This window comes from Acanthochromis polyacanthus, chromosome 21, assembly GCF_021347895.1.
Source record: "Acanthochromis polyacanthus isolate Apoly-LR-REF ecotype Palm Island chromosome 21, KAUST_Apoly_ChrSc, whole genome shotgun sequence".
Lineage (NCBI taxonomy): Eukaryota > Metazoa > Chordata > Actinopteri > Pomacentridae > Acanthochromis > Acanthochromis polyacanthus.
The window spans coordinates 385361-405680 of record NC_067133.1 but is presented as its reverse complement, the minus strand read 5'-3'; the positions used below and the strand labels follow the sequence as shown (position 1 = coordinate 405680).

Genomic DNA, 20320 nt, shown 5'->3' with positions numbered 1-20320 from the left:
GTGAGTAACGGCACATCTGACCAAACCTAGAACTAAACGTCCGACAGACGATGTTACTGAATGTGTGGGGAAAGTGAAAAATCTAGCAAAGGAATGAAATCATTCTTTGATTAGCTGGACCATGAAGGATTTACATTCACCAGGTGGACAGAAACACAATTTTAAGTAGCCTCCTTGTTGACATAAACTGACTAATATGACTTGAAATTCAAACAAAGTACCTTGTGGTTGAACAAGTGAATTTAACATTTTGAAAGAAGATGTTTATTTTTTTTGCTGTTTTGTTGGAAATTTACCTGAGCAGAAATTGACTTCCTTTTGGACTTTTTTGTTCAGAGATCTGTCAGACACTTCACAAGTGAAGACCTTCCCTGATTTCCACTCTGTCTGAGGGATCTGGAGTTGACTGGTTACTGCCACACGTCCATCTGCAGACATGCTGATATCATGTGATGATGGAGATCTTTGCAGTGATTCAGAAACCCATTTAATTTGAGGGTTGAAGCCCCATCCAGAGCACAAGAGTGTCTGAGGTCCTGAATCTTCACTGGGAGTCAGAAGAAGTTTCACTGATGGGTCCACTGAAGAGAGATGAATCAGTGCATCAGTGAAACATTATCCTGATTTTAATCAGACACATAAAGTTTGAAACATCAGAGGCAGAAGAGTTTGTCCTCTCACCAAAAATATTGCCTGTGGAATCAGATTTAAAGCTTCTGATGAAGCCTTGATTCACTTTGCAGGTGAAACTTTTGTCTTTCCTCTGGTGACTCTGAGGGACAGTGAAGCGTCTGCTGACTGACTGGAGGCCTGGGCCTTCAGGAAGTTCTACATATTGTTTTTCAGAGATGTCGACATCATTGGCCTGAAAGGTGACGTAGAGGTCACGAGAGGAGAGATTTGTGATGTCACACTGGAGAACAGCACCGTCTCCCTTCAACAAATCTGGAAGAGATCTCCTGATCTCCACAGATGGAGTTGCAACTTCAGGTCCTGGATGATCACAGTAGAAAACACAACACAGTTCATTCATTAGTATCCTTTGTTTACACAAGATGTGTGATTTAAAGTCATATAGTTGTCCTACCTGCAACATTTACTGTCTTTTCAGTGGTTAAGAAACACTTATGTTCTGCCTTGCAGGTCACACGCCTCAGTTGCTTCCACCGATTGGAGGAAACCCTCACATTACTGGTGATATGAGTTGTGTTTCTGTCCTCGCTCACTGTGTTGCTACTTGAGACTGTTCCGTTCAACATCCAGGTGACCTTGGCATCAAAAACAGTGTGAACCAAACATGTAGCTGTCACCTCAGATGTTGACATTACAGTCTTCAAGCGGGGAGTCTCCACATGGATGGATGGAGGGGAGCTTGAATGAGCTGGAGGAAAACGATGTTAGTCCTTACATGTTAATCTGATCCAGTCTGCTAAATACATTTTAAAATCTAGTTTTAATTTCAATGCATTTAACTGCATTGTGCCGTGAGACAGAAGCTGTTCATACTTACTTTGACAAATACTTAATGTTTCGCTGAATTCCTTTTCTTTGTGTGTGGACTTGCATGTGAAACTTGAGCCTTTCTTCCATTCTTCTATATTAGGCTCAATCTCGCTACTCAAAGTGAAGGTTTTCTCGCCTTCCTCCACACTCTGCAGCTTCCTTGAGACAGGTCTAATGTTGATACGTTGGCTGTCCCGTTGCCACTCGATGCTCACTTCGTCTGGAAAGAAGCCACTCAGGGTGCAGATGAGATGAACTTGTGAGTTCCCAACTTCACCTTCCCAAACTGAGTGCAGCGAGATTTTTGGTGGGACAATCCGTGGAGCTGAGATAGAGCAGAGATTATTTCGTCTTTCTGAATGTTAGATGTCAACATTTAAAAAAGAAACAACATACAAACTATGTTGATCTCAGTTATACATACCTTCAGAATCTGGTAGGTAATCAACCATTTACTCTCAAGTCTAAGTGCAGTGTGTTTGTATTTAGGCTAGGTGGCAGAGTTTTCTACTTGTTTGTATTGCAGAGTTGCAGAGTCAGGTGGAGATGTGGCTCAAAGGTCTGTTGCACAGATGTTGAGCATGATAGGGCAGAGTGATCAGGACCAGCAGCAAGGGGAAGCATTGAGTAACACCCAGGTCTCAAAAAAGTACCAAAATACAGAAGTGAAACGATGCAATGAGCAACGGAGCGTCACAGACACCAGGTGTGAGGTGTGGTTAGGCCAGTAAGAGAAACAGAGCGCACATTTAAATATCTCATATCACTTTAGATACGTTATCTCATGACTTTGCCGAAGGTTTTAGTTCTCAAGCTTCGTAATAATAGACTCAGAAAGTAACCGACTGTAAAATGTCCCAATTTACATATTGAGTTGAACACGGGCTGTTGACTCCAGGTGCTGGGGTGTGTGATGAACATAACAGCATGTTAAACAGTAAAAAAGACAAAATGTTCAATAAAATCATGAATATATTTGTACAAATTCTGCATTAAACTTGTACAGGTCAGCAGTTTCAAAATAATGCAAGTTAGAAAAAAGTTGAAGGAAGAACATCAGCATAAACTTCATTTGAACACATATTTTCAAAAAGACATAAACTTTCTGTGATCAAAATGAGAGGAAAAAAGATATACGTGATTACTTACATGGCATTATGAGTATATATGAAAAATGTGTGAAAATACTTTACAAAATACTTTTTTTTGCTTTACAGAAAGTTCCCCTCATATTCTCCTTGTTTCATTTGACCTATAAAGAAGAACAAGATAAAAAGAAATGCAATGAAAACATTCTAAACTCTACACTTTGCCACCACTTAAATGAGTTCGATTTCTTGTTTTTTTCACATTACAGTACAACAACACTGCTTTTTCACAAATTGTCATTGTTTTGTTCAGATGACAGGCAAAAAAAAATGGAAGAATTTGTGGCACAACCAATATTTTACAAGTGGCTGGTTTGGTTCTAATCTGTTAAATCATCTTTTAGCTTACTGATCTTATTAGAAACAGTACTTTGGAATAATATTGTAAACGCAATAGTAGCATTACCTGCAAAGTATCACTACATTCACTAGTGTGGTACCAAAATTTTAAATACATAAAAATAACACAGCTGATTTATCCGTCTTAAAGATAAATTGTATAGAAATGTCACCTATTTGGGCATTAAATTGCGTGAACATATTTTTTTTCTTTTTTATATAACTGACATGTCTAGAAATTAGATGATTTTAGAATTAGAATGAAACGACATAAAAGATTGTGCTCACATGCGATAGGTGTAGAGAATATTTTAATTGCTGGTTAAATTGGTTAAAAACTATTTGTAACTGCAGTAAGATGTTGTGAAAAAGGATCATTTCACTGGTGTTACCATGTTTTTTTCAGAGTCAAATAAAGAAATACATTTAAAAACAAAATTTAAAAAACAAATTCTATGGAAAATAACTCAGCGTTTCAGTTTTGTTTTGTTTTGGGGTTTTTTTTCCAGAAAGTCAGAGATTATCTGTAAATTGAGAACCCAGCAGTTACTTCAAGCGAGACGCTGACACGTATCATCTATCTTTTTAAAAAGTACTGTTTTCACACAGTATTTTTCTACTTTCTAAAAATACAATACACATTTACATAAAGTGACAATTATCCCTAATTAAATTAGTATTTCCGTCTGTAAATGTTTATCCCAATACTATCAATTTAAGGGTGTTTATTTCATATTTTTCATAATTTCTGAAAAAACTATATCCAACTACTATATCCAACCATTCCTCTCTGCTTTTCTACAGAAAATCACCATCATATTTCTGCTGTATTTTGTTTAGTTTTATTTAATTGCACACACAAATTGACATAAAATGACAATGATTATCTGTCATGATAAATGTAGCTTTCTATAAAGGTTCATGAACATAATTTTTGTTACTTGTGAATAACTGATACTGCAAATTGTCAGTGAAGTGTCTTAATTCAGGTGAAATCTGTAAAATTAAGCTGTCACTGTAGAACTTTTAGGTCCATCAGGGTTTTAATGGTGTTGGAACATAATATTTTATTTTAATTAAAAGGAGATAGTGAAAATGTAAATAAGTGTATTGTGTCTGCACTATATTTGAATTAGGACAATTTTCTCGAATTTTAAAGGTTTTTTCTCTTTTAAAAAATGTATCTACTCTGTTCTGGTTGAGTTAAACCAGATCTGTACACATCATACATAAATGGATCATTACCTTGATAGCAGTGGCTCCAATGGTGAAGAGCAGAGTGATGAGGAAGAGGAGGATGAAGGTGAGGGCTGTCTTGGGCATGGTGTCTTCTTCTGCCTCCATGGCTGCGTTCCATTCATTGTTAATTTCAAACATGAGCTCTGGATGTGGTGCACAGTAATTATTCGGTTAGTGTTTGCAACAGTCCACATCTAACTTTGAGCAATGGCATGTCAGAGAGCATCCTGTTAAGTTTAATCATATATTTTATATCTCTGAGGTGAGAGTGAATTTTATCCATCAGTCAGCTTGTCAGGAGATATTCACAAAAACGTGGCTCGATAGTTTTGCAAGTAATTAAAAAAAAATTCCTACATTCACCCTGACTTGCTCTTGAAAGACCCCATCATTAGTGTTGCGTGCACGACTTGGCTTGTGAATCACTGCATTCATTGTTTGACCACAGAGCAGAACAATTGTCTGTGCAAGACCCAGTGGAGGAAACACAGTCACACAAAGACAAGTCACAGAAGCAGTGTTAATGTGCTCTCTGCAAACAAATTAAACAACTTATCTCATTCAACTGCTGCCTAAAGTTAGCACGGTGATTCACCTCTACAGAATGTGATGGTGAAAAATGCTGATATCTACTCCTAAGTCGTGTTGCATTAGAACGGCACTGTGACTGTACACTCACAACACACATGTAGCTGTCAACAGACATCAAATAAAGACATGAATTACATGTGACAAACAACAACAGAGTTGCAAAGTTTTTTTTTTATTTTGATTTTGAATCTGCATTAAAAACACACAAACACAACATCATATCACAAACAACACACAGTAAACAACAAAGAACAGGAGACACTGCGACATGACATAACATCTACTGGGCCTTGCACGTTTCGGGGACGTTCATGTTGAGGTTGACCAGGTTGGTTTTGTCACCTGTTCTGTATCCAATGGACCTGACAATGGTTTTGGTTGTGTTGCCCAGGGATTCGTGGTAAACTACACAGCTATACACCGCATCAGGCTTTGCCCACTGCTCGAGGGTGAGGGTTAAGTGGCCATAAGCAGAATAGGATCCGTTGCTTTCTACTGAGCTTGTGGTATTGAACTCAAAATCTGAGTTTGCTTCCTCGTCATCAACAAGCCAAGACACGAAAACGTCTTTAGGGTAGAAGTCTTTCACATAGCAAGTCAGGGTCACCATTTCTTTTCTAGTTTGTTCTACAGGAGGCAGCATAAACACCGAAGGACGCTGAGGTTTTGCTCCTGCAAGCATGAGAGAACAATTAGATCTCATCCACACATGAAAGTGGCTAAAGTATCAGAGAAAATCTGAGCCACGAAAAAATACACAAAGAAAAATGCATTTGATTAGACAGTTACTGAGTAGTTTTCTTACCAATATTCCTCTCATAGGTTTTTGTCAGGGTGTCATACCAGTCTTCACTTTCAACAACGCAGTAGCGCTTTTTCCCCTCGGCCCATTCATCATATGTAATTTCAAGTGGAAGGCTGAATGTGCCTTTCTTTCCTTTAGTTGGGACCTTAAATGCTCCAGCCATGTCAGTGTTATTCTCATCCTGCCACAATATTTTGTCGACGTCTCCTTTGTGTATCTGAACGTGACATATTACAGTTCCTTTTCTATTGAGAAATATGTCCTCAACTTTGGGCTCCAAGATAGTCATCTCCACATCTGCTTTCCTACATCCTTCACGTCCTGCATGAAGAAATAATGAACAATTATTGAGCAAAAGGAGTTGATAAACCATGCAAACAGAAATTAATTCACATGTTAACAATTTACTCACCCGCTGGTAGTTCGTCTTTGTAGGTCACAGAAGCATTCTTAAATACTTCAATATTGTTCTCCCCTTTCCCCTTAAACACACATGTGAATGTTGTTCCAGGAGTCCACTCTGTGGCCTGTACTGAGAGAAAACTTGAGGCACTGTACAAGGTGTTACCATTGCTGTCTCGTCTTTCTCCAAAAGGTGCTGTGATCTCGTCTTTTTGTCCAGTGAATTCATTTCCGTCTTTCAACCATTTGATCTCATAACTTTTTGGTGAAAAATCTTTGGCAACACAGGAGAAGGAAACGTCGCCTTCCTCATCAGAGGAGGAACACACTTTAACAGTTGGCAGCTGATAAACCACCGCTGAAAAACAAACACATACACAAATATATGTATGCAGAAGCAGGGAATAATATATATATGCAGAAGCTGAGGTGAATGAGGAGCTGAAATATTCACATAATCGCTATAATAATAATTTACTATAAACGTACAATAAACATGCGTTTATGTTTGTTCTGCACCTGAATTCTTCTAATTATTACTAAAGTCTGCATTAAGAGTCCAAAGGAAATTTTATGGTCACAAAATTACAGTACAGCAGATCTTTAATGCTCACTTCTGCATATACATTGACTGGCAAGCAAACACAGACTATTAATTCTGTTAATTATCAACGTACAGCGAAAGTGGAGGCAAGCAAAGAACATGGAGGACTAGAATTAAGCAACAAAAGAGAATCAAACAGCGAAACAAACCACAGCAGTCTTTTCTCAGACAGCTGCAGAGGACACAGTACATTAGTGAAGAATTAATGATGAGCAAGCTTTAACCTTTCCATTCCACCTCACTGTGGCGTTTTCACAAGGCCTAATATGAATTTTGAAATGCGTCAGCTGCTATTTAATTCTGTGAAAGTTGAATTTGCTGCTTTGTTTTGGATCATGGGCTAAAGTATATTCATGTCAATAAACTGTTAAACAAGTTATTGTTGTCTTTAATATGTTCATTTGATAACAAAAGCAGCTCGGGATAAATTTATATATATTACTATTAGTTAATTTAGAAATTTAAATGTAGTCAAGTCTGTGTTAAACAAAACAAGTAATATTGATTTACTTTTTGTAGACATATTGCAGTTAGATACGCAGTTAAAGTTTATATTCTTTTCAGAAGAAGAAGTGACTACACGTTGCCTCTTAGAATTTATTAGCTGTAGCTAATCTATTTACTCCATCTTAAAATCTAAAAATTACATAGACTAATGCTTATATGTTTGACATACTAAATCTTGCATTCAGTTATTTTTTAAATAAATTACATCATTTTGAAAAAAATTAAAAATCCTGCAATTTGTGTGATTTTAAAATATGTGAGCAAGTCTGTCTTGTAAAACCTTTCAGAACTGAAATCAGCTACTAAAAAGTATTAATTCATGACATAGCATAGGGCTTACTTTGTGGCTTCACGATAGGAGCCTCTGCGTTCCCAGCAGCGTGAGTCACCAAGCATTTGACCGTTTCACTTTGGTTCCAGTCCTGTTTTCTCACTTGGATTTGACTGACTCCCGAGTACAAGTTGTTTTTCTGCACTGGAGGATACTGGATGAAGTTGGTCAAGGCCGCGTTGTTTTTGGTCCATGAGAAAGTCAGTGAGGAGGGAGTGAAGCCGGTGGCCAGGCAGCCAAGTGTGATCATTTCTGCATCTTCGGCACCACATTGTATCAGAGGAAACACGGTTGGCGCCGTTGAAGTGGCTGAGAAAAGGAACACAAGCATAAAATGACAGGATTAAAACAGAATTAAAATAATGTAACACACTTTTTTTCTCTCCAAGAATTAGTTAAACAGAAGCTACTTTAAGAGATTTGAGTGTAACAAAACATGACAGACATCACTTTTAAAAAGTTGATTTCACAAACGCATCTTTTCATCAGCCTCTTTCAGTAACATTATTTGTTGTAGTATTTTAGTTATTCTACATACAAACCAGGACATACTTCACTAAATGCACAATTCACACAACAAACATTTGTTTGAAAATGGATGAAGAAAAAAGTCCAAGAACAAAGCCCGACATGACAGACATCACCTTTAAAAAGTTGATTTCACAAACACGTCTTTATATCAGCCTCCTTCCATAGTATTATTTCTTCAAGTATTTTAGTTACTCTATATACAAACTAGTTAAATATTTTACTAAAAACACAATTCACGCAACAACCATTTGCTTGGAAAACTGTATGAAGAAAAATGTAAAGTCCACATTAACAAAATTTAGGACTTTTTTTTACAAAGCAAATACTCATTTTCATTCAATATGAGAATGAATGTTTTTCTTGCTTGATTAAAATAGAATTAAAAGAATGTAACACACATTTTTGCAAAGGATTAGTTAAAGAGAAGCCACTTGAAGAGATTCAAGTGTAACAAAGTCCAACAGGACAGACATCACCTTTAAAAAGTGAATTTTACAAACACATCTTTACATGAGCCTCCTTCAATAATATTATTTGTTGTAGTATTTTAGTCATTCTATACACACATTAGTAGAATATTTTAATAAAAGCACAATTCACACAACAACCATTGGTTTGAAACTGGATGAAGAAAAATGTAAAGTCCACATTAACAGAGTTGAAGACATTTTCTTACAAAAATATTAATTTCTATTCAATGTAATTGGTCACGTATGAGAATGAATGTTTTTCTTACCTGATGTTACAGTTACAGTTGTACCTTTTCCCCAGTAGTCAAAAGCACCGTAGCACAGTGATGAATCTACTTAGGTTTTAGTATAAAAAGCCTAATCTACTGCTGTCTACTAGCCAACATGAAAAAGTCTCCTTTAACATTTAAATAATCCCTCTGTGTTGTAAAAACCTCTTCAGTGACTCACAACACGCCTCACTATGAGAATATTACATTTTAGAATAAAGACATTGACTTTTGAAACCAACTTGACCTAAAAGATGACCTTCTAAAATCTTAAACATACCATAAAGCCGATTTTATAAGATGCAATTCTTACCTGATGACACCGTTACCGTAGTTCCTTTTCCCCAGTAGTCGAAAGCCCAGTTATCACAGTTAAACGAGTCTATTCACACTTGTCACAAAAACCCAACACTGACACATCCTGATCCTTTTTTTGGTTTGGAAGAATTTTAAATCAATCTAAAATAAAAACCTATTTCTGGAGTTATGTTTCAACAGAATTAAACAGTCACAAGGTCTGAATTTTTACTGAATTTGATGTCAAGTTACCAATTACTGTTGACTGTTTTAACACTGCCAAATGGTTATGACCACATGAAAAATGACAATTATGTAATTTAGTGATGTAATTGCAAATTTCTTCCTCTGTTTAGATGGAATAAAAGTTCATACCTGAGGTGACGGTGACTGTTGTTCCTTTTCCCCAGTAGTCAAAAGCGTAGTCACAGTGTTAGAAATTATTACCCACCGTGTACAAAAACCTGCTCCCACATTCAGACACTTACCACCATGGTTATTTCATCATAATCTAACCTCTGCTATATTTTTCTCGGCTTTTACAAAATCAGAAACTCAGAAAATTGAACTAAACATGATTTTCACCATCAGACTTTAAGCTGGGACTGCAGATTATAATACGTTTGACAATCCAGAAATTAAAGAACTGCACAATTTCACATTTTTTATATGTCTTTAAAAAAATGAAAAAAATCAGAATATACACATGTGGAGTGGAAAAATTATATTGACTTACCTGATGTTACTGTAACCGTTGTTCCTTTTCCCCAGTAGTCAAAAGCATCGTCACAGTGTAACAAGTCAGTACATTCAACATACAAAAACCTTAAAGATGCCGCTGATTCACTGACGTCTAAATATGCCACCTTAAAAACGTCAATTAATACATTTTCAATTAGGAGTGAAGACGAAGAGCTTGTTTTACCTGATGTTACTGTAACCGTTGTTCCTTTTCCCCAGTAGTCAAAAGCAGCGTCACAGTGCAACATATCAACACATCCAACATACAAAAACCTTAAAGATGCCTAAATATGTTGCATAAAGCAAAGTAAATCATATATTTCCAACATGAGGGCGAAAAAGCTTTGTTTTTACCTGATGTGACAGTAACCGTTGTTCCTTTTCCCCAGTAGTCAAAGTAGTCGTCACAGTGACAGACTTCAATCACACTTCAGTACAAAAAGTGTCCGAATTTTTCTCATCCTGCTAATCATTCTATTTACTAAACAAAAATTTAATCTAACTTAAATATACCCAGATTTTAGTTTTTTGCTGCAGATTCCCCCCAAGTTTGTGTAAAAAATGAAATATATTTCATGATAAATCAGAAAAATGTTGAATTTTCTTCACTGTAGATATTTTAAAATCTCACTTACCAGAAGTTACGGTGACTTGTGTTCCTTTCCCCCAGTAGTCAAAGTAGCTGTCACAGTGACAAATTACAACCTGACTCTAATACAAATACTTATACTGCTTAAACTAAGAGAAGCTACAGGTTTCACTGACAAAGCAATTCCCACTACGCTACGTAATACCAATTTCCCCGGAGATATTCTCTTCCTGTGGTTACATTAAACTAAACTGGTGCCAACATTTGGTGAACACTTCCTCTTTATCAGATCCAATTCCTGCAGCATGAAGCTTACACAACCAATGTAGAGTAGATTCAGCTGAGCCATGCCGCCTCCATCAACGGTTCAGGCTTCTGCTGGTGGTGTGAGGGATATTTTCTTGGCACACTTTGGGCCCCTTAGTACCAACTGAGCATAATTTAAACATCACAGCCTACCTGTGAGTACTGTTGCTAACCATGTCCATCCCTTTATGACCACAGTGGACAATCTTCTGGAGGCTACTTCCAGCAGAATAATACTGCATGTCAAAAAGCTCAGATAATCTCAAACTGGTTTCTTGAACATGGCAGTGAGTTCACGGCACTCCAACGACCTCCACAGTCATCAGATCTCAATCCAATAGAACTTTTGGGATGTGGTGGAAATGGGAGATTCACATCATAGATCAAATCTGCAGCAACTGCATAATCCCATCATATCAATATGGACCAAAATCTCTGAAGAATGTTTCCAGCACCTTGTTGAAAGTATGCTATGAAGAATTAAAGCAGTTCTAAAGGGAAAAGGGGGTACAACCTTTTACTAGCAAGGTGTACCAAATAAGGAAGAAAGTAGAAAGTTGTGTCAGTCAAGTTTTCTTACCTCATACACACGTGGACAAAATTGTAGGTACCCCTCAGTTAAAGAAGGAAAAACCCACAATTCTCACTGAAATCACTTGAAACTCACAAAAGTAACAATAAATAAAAATTTATTGAAAATTAAATAATCAAAAACAGCCATCACTTTTGAATTGTTGATTAACATAATTATTTAAAAAAACACACTAATGAAACAGGCCTGGACAAAAATGATGGTACCTCTATAAAAGATTGAAAACTATTTGACCAGAGTGACATGATTAACTCAGGTGTGTCATTTAATTGACATCACAGGTGTTTCCAAACTCATAATCAGTCAGTCAGCCTATTTAAAGGGAGACAAGTAGTCACCCTGCTGTTTGGTGAAAAGGTGTGTACCACACTGAACATGGACAACAGAAAGCGAAGGAGAGAATTGTCCCAGGACATCCGAAAAAAATGATAGACAAACATCTTAAAGGTAAAGGCTATAAGACCATCTCTAAACAGCTTGAAGTTCCTGTGACAACAGTGGCTCATATTATTCAGAAGTTCAAGACCCACGGGACAGTAGCCAACCTCCCTGGACGTGGCCGCAAGAGGAAAATTGATGACAAATTGAAGAGACGGATCGTTGGAATTGTATCCAAAGAGCCCAGAGCAACCTCCAAAGAAATTAAAGGTGAACTCCAAGGCCAAGGTACATCAGTGTCAGATCGCACCATTCGTCGTTGTTTGAGCCAAAGTGGACTTCATGGGAGACGACCAAGGAGGACACCACTGCTGAAAAAAACTCATAAAAAAGCCAGACTGGAATTTGCAAAAATGCATGTTGACAAGCCACAAAGCTTCTGGGAGAATGTCCTTTGGACAGATGAGACCAAACTGGAGCTTTTTGGTAAGGCACATCAACTCTATGTTCATAGACTCAAAAACCAAGCATACGAAGAAAAGAACACTGTCCCTACGGTGAAACATGGAGGAGGCTCAGTAATGTTTTGGGGCTGCTTTGCTGCATCTGGCACAGGGTGTCTTGAAAGTGTGCAAGGTACGATGAAATCTGAAGACTATCAAGGCATTCTGGAGAGAAATGTGCTGCCTAGTGTCAGAAAGCTTGGTCTCAGTCGCAGGTCATGGGTCTTCCAACAGGACAACGATCCAAAACACACTGCCAAAAACACCCAAGAATGGCTGAGAGAAAAGCGTTGGACTATTCTAAAGTGGCCTTCTATGAGCCCAGATCTGAATCCCATTGAACATATGTGGAAGGAGCTGAAACATGCCATTTGGAGAAGACACCCATCAAACCTGAGACAACTGGAGCTGTTTGCTCATGAGGAGTGGGCCAAAATACCTGTTGACAGCTGCAGAACGCTCATTGACAAATACAGAAATCATTTAATTGCAGTGATTGCCTCAAAAGGTTGTGCAACAAAATATTAAGTTATGGGTACCATCATTTTTGTCCAGCCCTATTTCATTAGTTTGTTTTTTTAAATAATTATGTTAATCAACAATTCAAAAGTGATGGCTGATTTTGATTATTTAATTTTCAATGAATTTTTATTTATTGTTACTTTTGTGAGTTTCAAGTGATTTCAGTGAGAATTGTGGGTTTTTCCTTCTTTAACTGAGGGGTACCAACAATTTTGTCCACGTGTGTATAGGAGTGAAGAATTCTAAATATTCATCAGGTCTAACAGCCAATTCAAAAGCATCTGTGACATTTAATTTTTATCTCTAATCATAACTATTTTATGTGGAAAGAAGCTCATGAAGTCGTTACTGGTTAAAGCTAAAGGAATACAAGGTTCAACAGAGCTCTGACTCTTTGTCAGCCTGGCTACAGTGCTAAAGAGAAACCTAGGGTTGCTCTTGTTCTCCTCTATTAAAGATGAATAATAAGTTGTCCTGGCATTACGAAGAGCTTTTTTATAGATTACTAGACTATTTTTCCAAGCCACATACACTACCTCTGAATTAGTGGAATACCACTTTCTTTCCAGCTTTCGGGATGCCTGCTTTAAAGTCCGCAGCTGGGAATTGTACCAAGGAGCAAGTCTTCTCTGAGATATAACTTTCTTTTTTACAGGTGCAACACTATCAAGAGTTGTACGCAGTGAGGCTGAAGCATTATTAACATAATAATCCACTTCTGTGGGGGTAAAATTGTAATATTTGCCTTCTGATTTATCAGTAAATGTTGCTGAAAGAAACAGAGAGGGTATTATTTCCTTAAATTTAGTTACTGAATTGTCAGATAAACATCTACTGTAATGATATTTGTTCTCAGCTGCTATACAATCCTTTACTTTAAATTTAAATGTTATTATAAAATGGTCAGAAAGAAGAGGGTTCTGGGGAAATACTGTTAACTCTTCAATTTCTATGCCATAAGTCAGGACAAGGTCAAGAGTGTGATTAAAGCTATCCCACATAGCAAAATTGTCTGGCCGAGAGGTGGGCCACACAACTCACTAAGACTCGGCTCACATACCGCAATGTATTACGGCACTTGGGAGGACGACATCTGGTTGCCACGTATGGCCCATAATTGTGCCATGTCTCAGCCACCTATGTGGCCATATGTGGCCCTGTCCTGGCCTAGTGTTGGGTCGGATAAGTTTTTGTTTTTTCCACCAACACTGGGCCAGGACAGGGCCTGGCCCAGTGTTGGGCCGGATAAGTTTCAGAACTGGTTCCAGATGTCAGCCTTAACTAAACCGTAACCAAGCCACTTCTTTAATACACTTACTAGCCGTATTTGGCCCAGAAAACAAAATGCCCAAACAATAACAGTATCAAATATTTATTTATTGATACAATAACAATACAATCTTGTATAATAACTGTACATAAATATATATAGATACATACATATATATATAAATAATATAATAATATATATAATATAATATATATAATATCAAAGTAATGTAATAATAATAAATATATAATACAATAATATAATATAATCATATAATATATATATATATATATATATATATATATATATACATACACACACATATACATGTAAGTGTCAGGAACAACAATAGTAATGAATAGAACAAATAAAAACTTCATGGGCTAAGAACTAGATGGCCAAAACTACAGGAACGAGTGTACAAATCATCATTAATCATTAACCATCATTAATTTCCCCTTTCCTGTTCATTGGTCTTCCTCTGCATCCGGACTCTCCTCCCACCATCTCGATCAGGGGCCAGGTGTAGCCATCTTTTCACTGTAGCGTCAATTTCTTGGTCAGTGGCACTACTTGTTAATCTGTTGCACCTCACGGCAGCTAGAACATACATATACACATGAAATTAATTGTTAGTATCAGCAGCTCATGTAGCTACTATGCAATTCCATTAACCAGGTCTTATTGACATTCTGATGGGACATCTACACTTAGGGAATGTTATTTTGCAGATCAATCCAGTAATGAGCTGGCAGTCTGGGAGAAAGCATATACTGGTATGAGGCTTTCTACTGAAGCTCAACTCTGCTGATTTGAAGCAAAATTACAGTCTATATATAGCCTAGCCGCGCTAGACAACCCACGGCAACGAATTTAATTCTCTGCCAGGGTGGGTCTAGTTACCCTCCATAAGGCTCGAGGCTGGATTCTCCTAAAACTGGCCGGACCAATCACCATGAAGTGTAGAGTCAGAAGGCGGGCGTAACGAAGTGACGACAGAGGCGCGACGATTCTGACAGAAACAACCGGCGCACAATAAACAGTTATCTTTCGACTCGGCTTTGGCCACAGCCCTTAAAGATTTGAAGCTAAAATTCAACTTGAAAGATAAACAAAGGACGGCACTGAAGTGTTTCATTGAGAAGAAAGACGTATTTGGACTTATGCCGACGGGATATGGCAAATCCTTAATATACCAGTTGGCTCCGCGGCTCCGCTGGTTGGGAAGCTAATGGGACTTAGCCACAATCCGCCGGTGCTCTTGGAATTACGTCAGCCTGTTCGTTGCGTTGATTGGTTGTATATCTACCCAATTGCTGCAGAGGGATTTGATAGACAACCTTTTAGCCCGCCTCCCTCCCTGTCGAGCTTCCCTAGACCCTTGTGCCGTCAGAAACATGGGTGTAGCATGGCTAGGCTAGTCTATATATGTAGAACAACATTCTTAATTCCCACCACCTAACCAGTTTTCTATAAATAGATCTGAGTCCTACAACAACTATTGGCATAATAGATACAATCATGTTTGGTTTTTTTTCCCATCTCCCCGACCATGCTTGTCAGCTCACCTCTTTATTTTCCTCCACCCTACTCTGGTCTGTTCTTATTCCTTCCCTCTAATCTCTTCCTGCAAAGAGACAAAGCAGAACATTTCAAATTTAAAAAATGTTTTTAATAGCTTATAGTGAAAATCCATCCATCCATTCTCTATATACAGCTTTATCCTCACTAGGGTCGCGGGGGGTGCTGGAGCCTATCCCAGCTGACTCGGGCGAAGGCAGGGGACACCCTGGACCAGTCTGTCGCAGGGCCACATACATAGACGAACAATCACGCGCGCATTCACACCTACGGGCAATTTAGAGTAGTTAATTAACCTCAGTGTATTTTTGGACTGTGGGAGGAAGCCGGAGTGCCCGGAGAAAACCCACGCATGCACAGGGAGAACATGCAAACTCCATGCAGAAAGATCCCAGGCCCACCCCGGGATTTGAACCAGGGATCTTCTTGCTGCAAGGCGAAAGTGCTAACCACTACGCCGCTGAGCAGCCCCGCAGGGGGGTGCTGGAGCCCATCCCAGCTGACTTGGGTGAAGTTATAGTGAAAATGAAATTGTAAATTGCAATGTTGTCTTTTCCCTCTATTTTCTCCTCACAGCACACCAGAATGCCTCATTTGTGTGTTAAAAATCATAAAATGTTTCTATGAAATGCCCCCCTCAGCTGGGCCTCTGTTCCAATGGCTCTTCCGCTCTGCACCTTGGGCTGTGCAGCAAGCAGAGCCAGGCTCTGCCGGCATCCACACCTCCACATCCTACAGCACAGAGCCGCTAACGTTAGATAGCATGCTAGGTTGCTAACAACAACACCGTCTTTACCTGGTCATATGGCTGCTGTGGTAATTCAGCTTGCATCTTTGGATTCAAAATTGTTCATCACAGTACTTAGACAGTAATGGTTTAATACAATGATTATACAGAGACAGATATGCCACTCACCAGTATCCAAAGCGCACTGCTGGACTGCTGCTGTGCTCTGTGCTGCTGTAGCCGCTGTTCCGAAAATTTTTTAAATAAATCGCGCACTGTGACCGTTAGGTTACGTGGGGGTGGGGGAGGTGGCGCCGTCTTATAATGTTACAGAAAACCTGCATATCTTTTTCTCTCCATGTTCCTACCCCTCCGCCACACCACCACAAATAGATTCCTGGTCTGTGGGAAACACTGTCAACAATAATTAATTCTAAAAAAAAATGACAGGGGGCTGATCTCGGTACTTATTAAAGTAGGTATATTTTTTAAGAAAGAATTAAATTTAGAGCAAAATTATGAATTCATTTATTTAATTAATCTGTGTTAGGAAATTATTAATCATAGGCTATCCAGTCGTTTCACTGTAATAAACTGCATGAGCAGTAGACTAAGTCTCAAACCAGTCAGTCAAAATAAAAAAGTAAAAAATAAGCCACATTTCACATGGTTACAGCACACCTGCCAGCTGCTTTCATGTAGTCACAGAGTTATTAGGAAGAAATATAGAGTCTGTAGATTAAAGACAAAATTTTAGCAATAAAGCTAGACGGTTTATTTGGAATCCCCCTTTTTTTTTATACAACACTAACATTGAAAGGTTAAACAAGAACAAAAGTCAGAACTTACCCAAGTAAGATGTTAAGAAATTTCTGACAGATCATTTTGTTTAACTGTCTCTTTAAAAAAGGCAAAGAAAGTGATGACTTTTCTGTTGGATCTAAATGGTTTTAAGTCATTTTGACTTTACTTTTTAACTTCAACAATTCTTCTATTCATTCATCTGGCCTGTAATTTCAATCAGTTGTTACTTCTGGTAGCTCCAAAAGCACAGCTGTGTCCATCACTGACCTCCTTTTATTCAAATCGATTGCAATCTCCTCTGCTGGGGTCAAGTCTTGACTTCGTGGGCCATCCCCCGTGCTATGTACTTTTTTGTTGAGCAATACAATTTTACAGAAATTTACTGTCAGCAGAAAACAAATCTATCACCTAATTTGATCATTTCACTTTAGGATACACTTACCCGACTGCAGAACATTTTGACATTTTGTTTTCACCTGTTGCCAGGTCTTTTTCGGACCAGAAGTTTGTTCTTTTCTGAAGGATTATGGATGAAACTAAAGATAACATGGGAAAAACTGATTCTACGTAACCTGAGTAACATGCACTTCTATGGGCCACATTAGTTCTTACTGACAGACAAATTTCACCGATCGAAGAATCAGTTACATCAACACGATAGATATTATGAACAAAGATAGACATACAACTCTTGAACAGGATAGGCCAGAAGGAATTACATTGAAGACTACTGCTAACTGTTTAGGAATTATTGGAATCTGACTGTGTTGAAGAAGTTCTCCATAAGAAACTAAAACACCATTGCTGTTGAATAATTGTCTCACCCAAACAATCCTTGTTACACCATTCCTCAAAAAATAAACATTTGTTCTTGTAGACTTTAGGTCACTGGTTCATTAATAAACAAAACAGAATCAAAAATGGAAAAAAAAATGTTTTGACCCCAGTTCTCATCATGTATACCAAATGTGAAGTAATGCTCATAATTTTATGCATTTAAATGCCAGTTTAGGGATATGCCAATGCAATAACACATTTCATTATTATTATTATTATTATTATTATTATTATTATGCAATCACAAAAAAAGATGAGGCACTGTATACGGTTCCAAGGCTACACTGAAAACACACACACACACACACACACACACACACAGTAATTTCTCACTACACACACACACACACCAGACTCTGACATCTAACACACTCATACTTGATATTTAATTTATGTTTCATTTGGTACGAACAATCATCTTGACAACAACAGACCCAGGTCACATGTGGCCCACAGTTCAAATTTGATGTGTGGGCCACATACTAAATTTAACATCTGGCCCGCATCTTTTTTGCCACCTTAAAGTGGTGCCAACTGAATGCCACCTGTGGCCCACAGCTCAAATTTGATATGAGGGCCACATACTAAACTCAACATCTGGCCCACATTTGGTTTGCCACCGTAAAGAAGGTGCCACCTCTGCCACATCTGGGCCATGTTTGGTTCACTTGCCTTATGCCAGTGCCGACTGCATGCCACCTGTGCCAGCTTCAAGCCAGATGTGGGCCACATTTCTCTGCTATGTGAGTATGAGTTGGCTTATTTACATGTTGAGAAAACCCAATTGAGTCTAATATTGAATTAAAAGCTGTTGTAAGGCTGTCACTGTCTATGTCAACATGAATGTTAAAGCCCCCCGCAATAATAACTTTGTCTGAACTGAGCACTAATTCAGATAAAAAGTCTGAGAATTGACATAAAAACTCAGGAGGACGATATATAACAACAAATAAAACTGGTTTCTGAGCTTTCAAATTTGGATGAGAGAGACTAAGAGTGAGATTTTCAAATGAGCTGTAATCAGGTTTAGGTCTCTGGTTCAATTTTAAACTAGAATGGTAGATTGCTGCTACTCCTCCTCCTCGGCCTGTGATTCGAGGACTATGACAGTTAATATGACTAGGGGGAGTTGATTCATTTAGACTAACAAATTCTTCCTGCTGCAACCAGGTTTCAGTCAAACAGAACAAATCAATCTGGTGATCAGTTATCAACTCATTTACTAGCAGAGATTTAGACGAGAGAGATCTAATATTTAACAGACCACATTTAACTGTCCTGTTTCTTTGCTCTGTTTAAATAGTGTTATTAATTTTTATTAAATTTTTATGGTTACTATTACTTTTGTATATTTTTGATTTGTTTAATTTATTGAATTTTGGTGGTCGGGGGACAGACACAGTCTCAATAAAGCTAACTGAATTACTGGAGGGTGACAGCTGTGAGGAAACTGCAGAGAGGTGTGTAAAACTACAGCTCTGCATCCTGGTCTTAACTCTGGGTTGTCATGCTTTAGGAGTACTAATAAAATCAGCCATATTCATAGAAATGAGAGCTGCACCAGCCAAAGTGGGCTGAATGCCGTCTCTCCTAATCAGACCAGGTTTTCCCCCAAAAGAAATCCAATTATCTATAAAGCCCACGTCGTTTGATGGACACCACATAGACAACCAGCGGCGAAACGACGGCATGCGGCTAAACATGTCATCGCTGGTCAGATCAGGCAAGGGTCCAGAGAAAACTACGGAGTCCGACATGGTTTTGGCGAAAGTACACACCGATGCTACGCTAATTTTGGTAACCTCCGATTGGCGTAACCAGGTGTCGTTACCGCCGACGTGTATAATAATCTTACTATATTTACGATTATCTTTAGCCAGCAGTTTCAAATTTGCTTCTATGTCGCCCGCTCTGGCCCCTGGGAGGCATTTAACTATGGTCGCTGGTGTCGCTAGCTTCACGTTTCTGACTATGGAGCTGCCAATGATCAGATTTGGTTTCTCAGCGGGTGTGTCGCTGAGCGGGGAAAAATGATTAGAAACATGAAACGGTTTGTGGTGGGCCGGGACAGCGGGCTTGAGCTTAGGACTATGTTTCCTACGAACTGTCACCCAGCCACCCTGGCTTTCCGGCTGCTCGGGAGCTGCTAAGGGACGGCTAACAGATGCTACACTAGCAGCTAAGCTATTGCGGTCCGCACCGGCTAAGGGGTCCTGGCTAGCTGCTAGCAGGCTAGCTGCTAGCGGGTTATTTTCCATGGTGCGGAGCCGCGATTCCAATTCGGAGAGCCTCGCCTCCAGAGCTACAAAAAGGCTGCACTTATCATACATATCATTATCATTAAAGGAGGCAGAGGAATAACTAAACATGTGGCACACTGAGCAGGAGAGAGAGGAAGAGGCAGAAGCCATGCTAACAACATGACACAGCGCTA

At 38.6% G+C, this 20320-nt stretch overlaps 1 protein-coding gene and 1 long non-coding RNA gene across 2 annotated transcripts in view; both read right to left on the bottom strand.

Moving 5' to 3' along the window:
- LOC127531723 (uncharacterized) overlaps positions 1-20320 on the bottom strand; it is a 66996-nt gene that overhangs the window by 8884 nt on the left and 37792 nt on the right. The window contains exons 3-8 of the mRNA XM_051941559.1: positions 9962-10061; positions 7479-7778; positions 1511-1828; positions 1088-1381; positions 682-993; positions 297-581 (exon numbers count right to left, since the gene is read on the bottom strand). Of these exons, the coding sequence (XP_051797519.1) occupies positions 297-581; positions 682-993; positions 1088-1381; positions 1511-1828; positions 7479-7778; positions 9962-10061 (1609 nt within the window). The remainder of the gene's footprint in view (positions 1-296; positions 582-681; positions 994-1087; positions 1382-1510; positions 1829-7478; positions 7779-9961; positions 10062-20320) is intronic.
- Positions 14269-16637, bottom strand: LOC127531724 (uncharacterized). The gene is made up of 3 exons (XR_007938823.1): positions 16435-16637; positions 15506-15564; positions 14269-14537 (listed from the first exon to the last, which is right to left on the bottom strand). It is a non-coding gene; the product is annotated as an uncharacterized LOC127531724 (long non-coding RNA).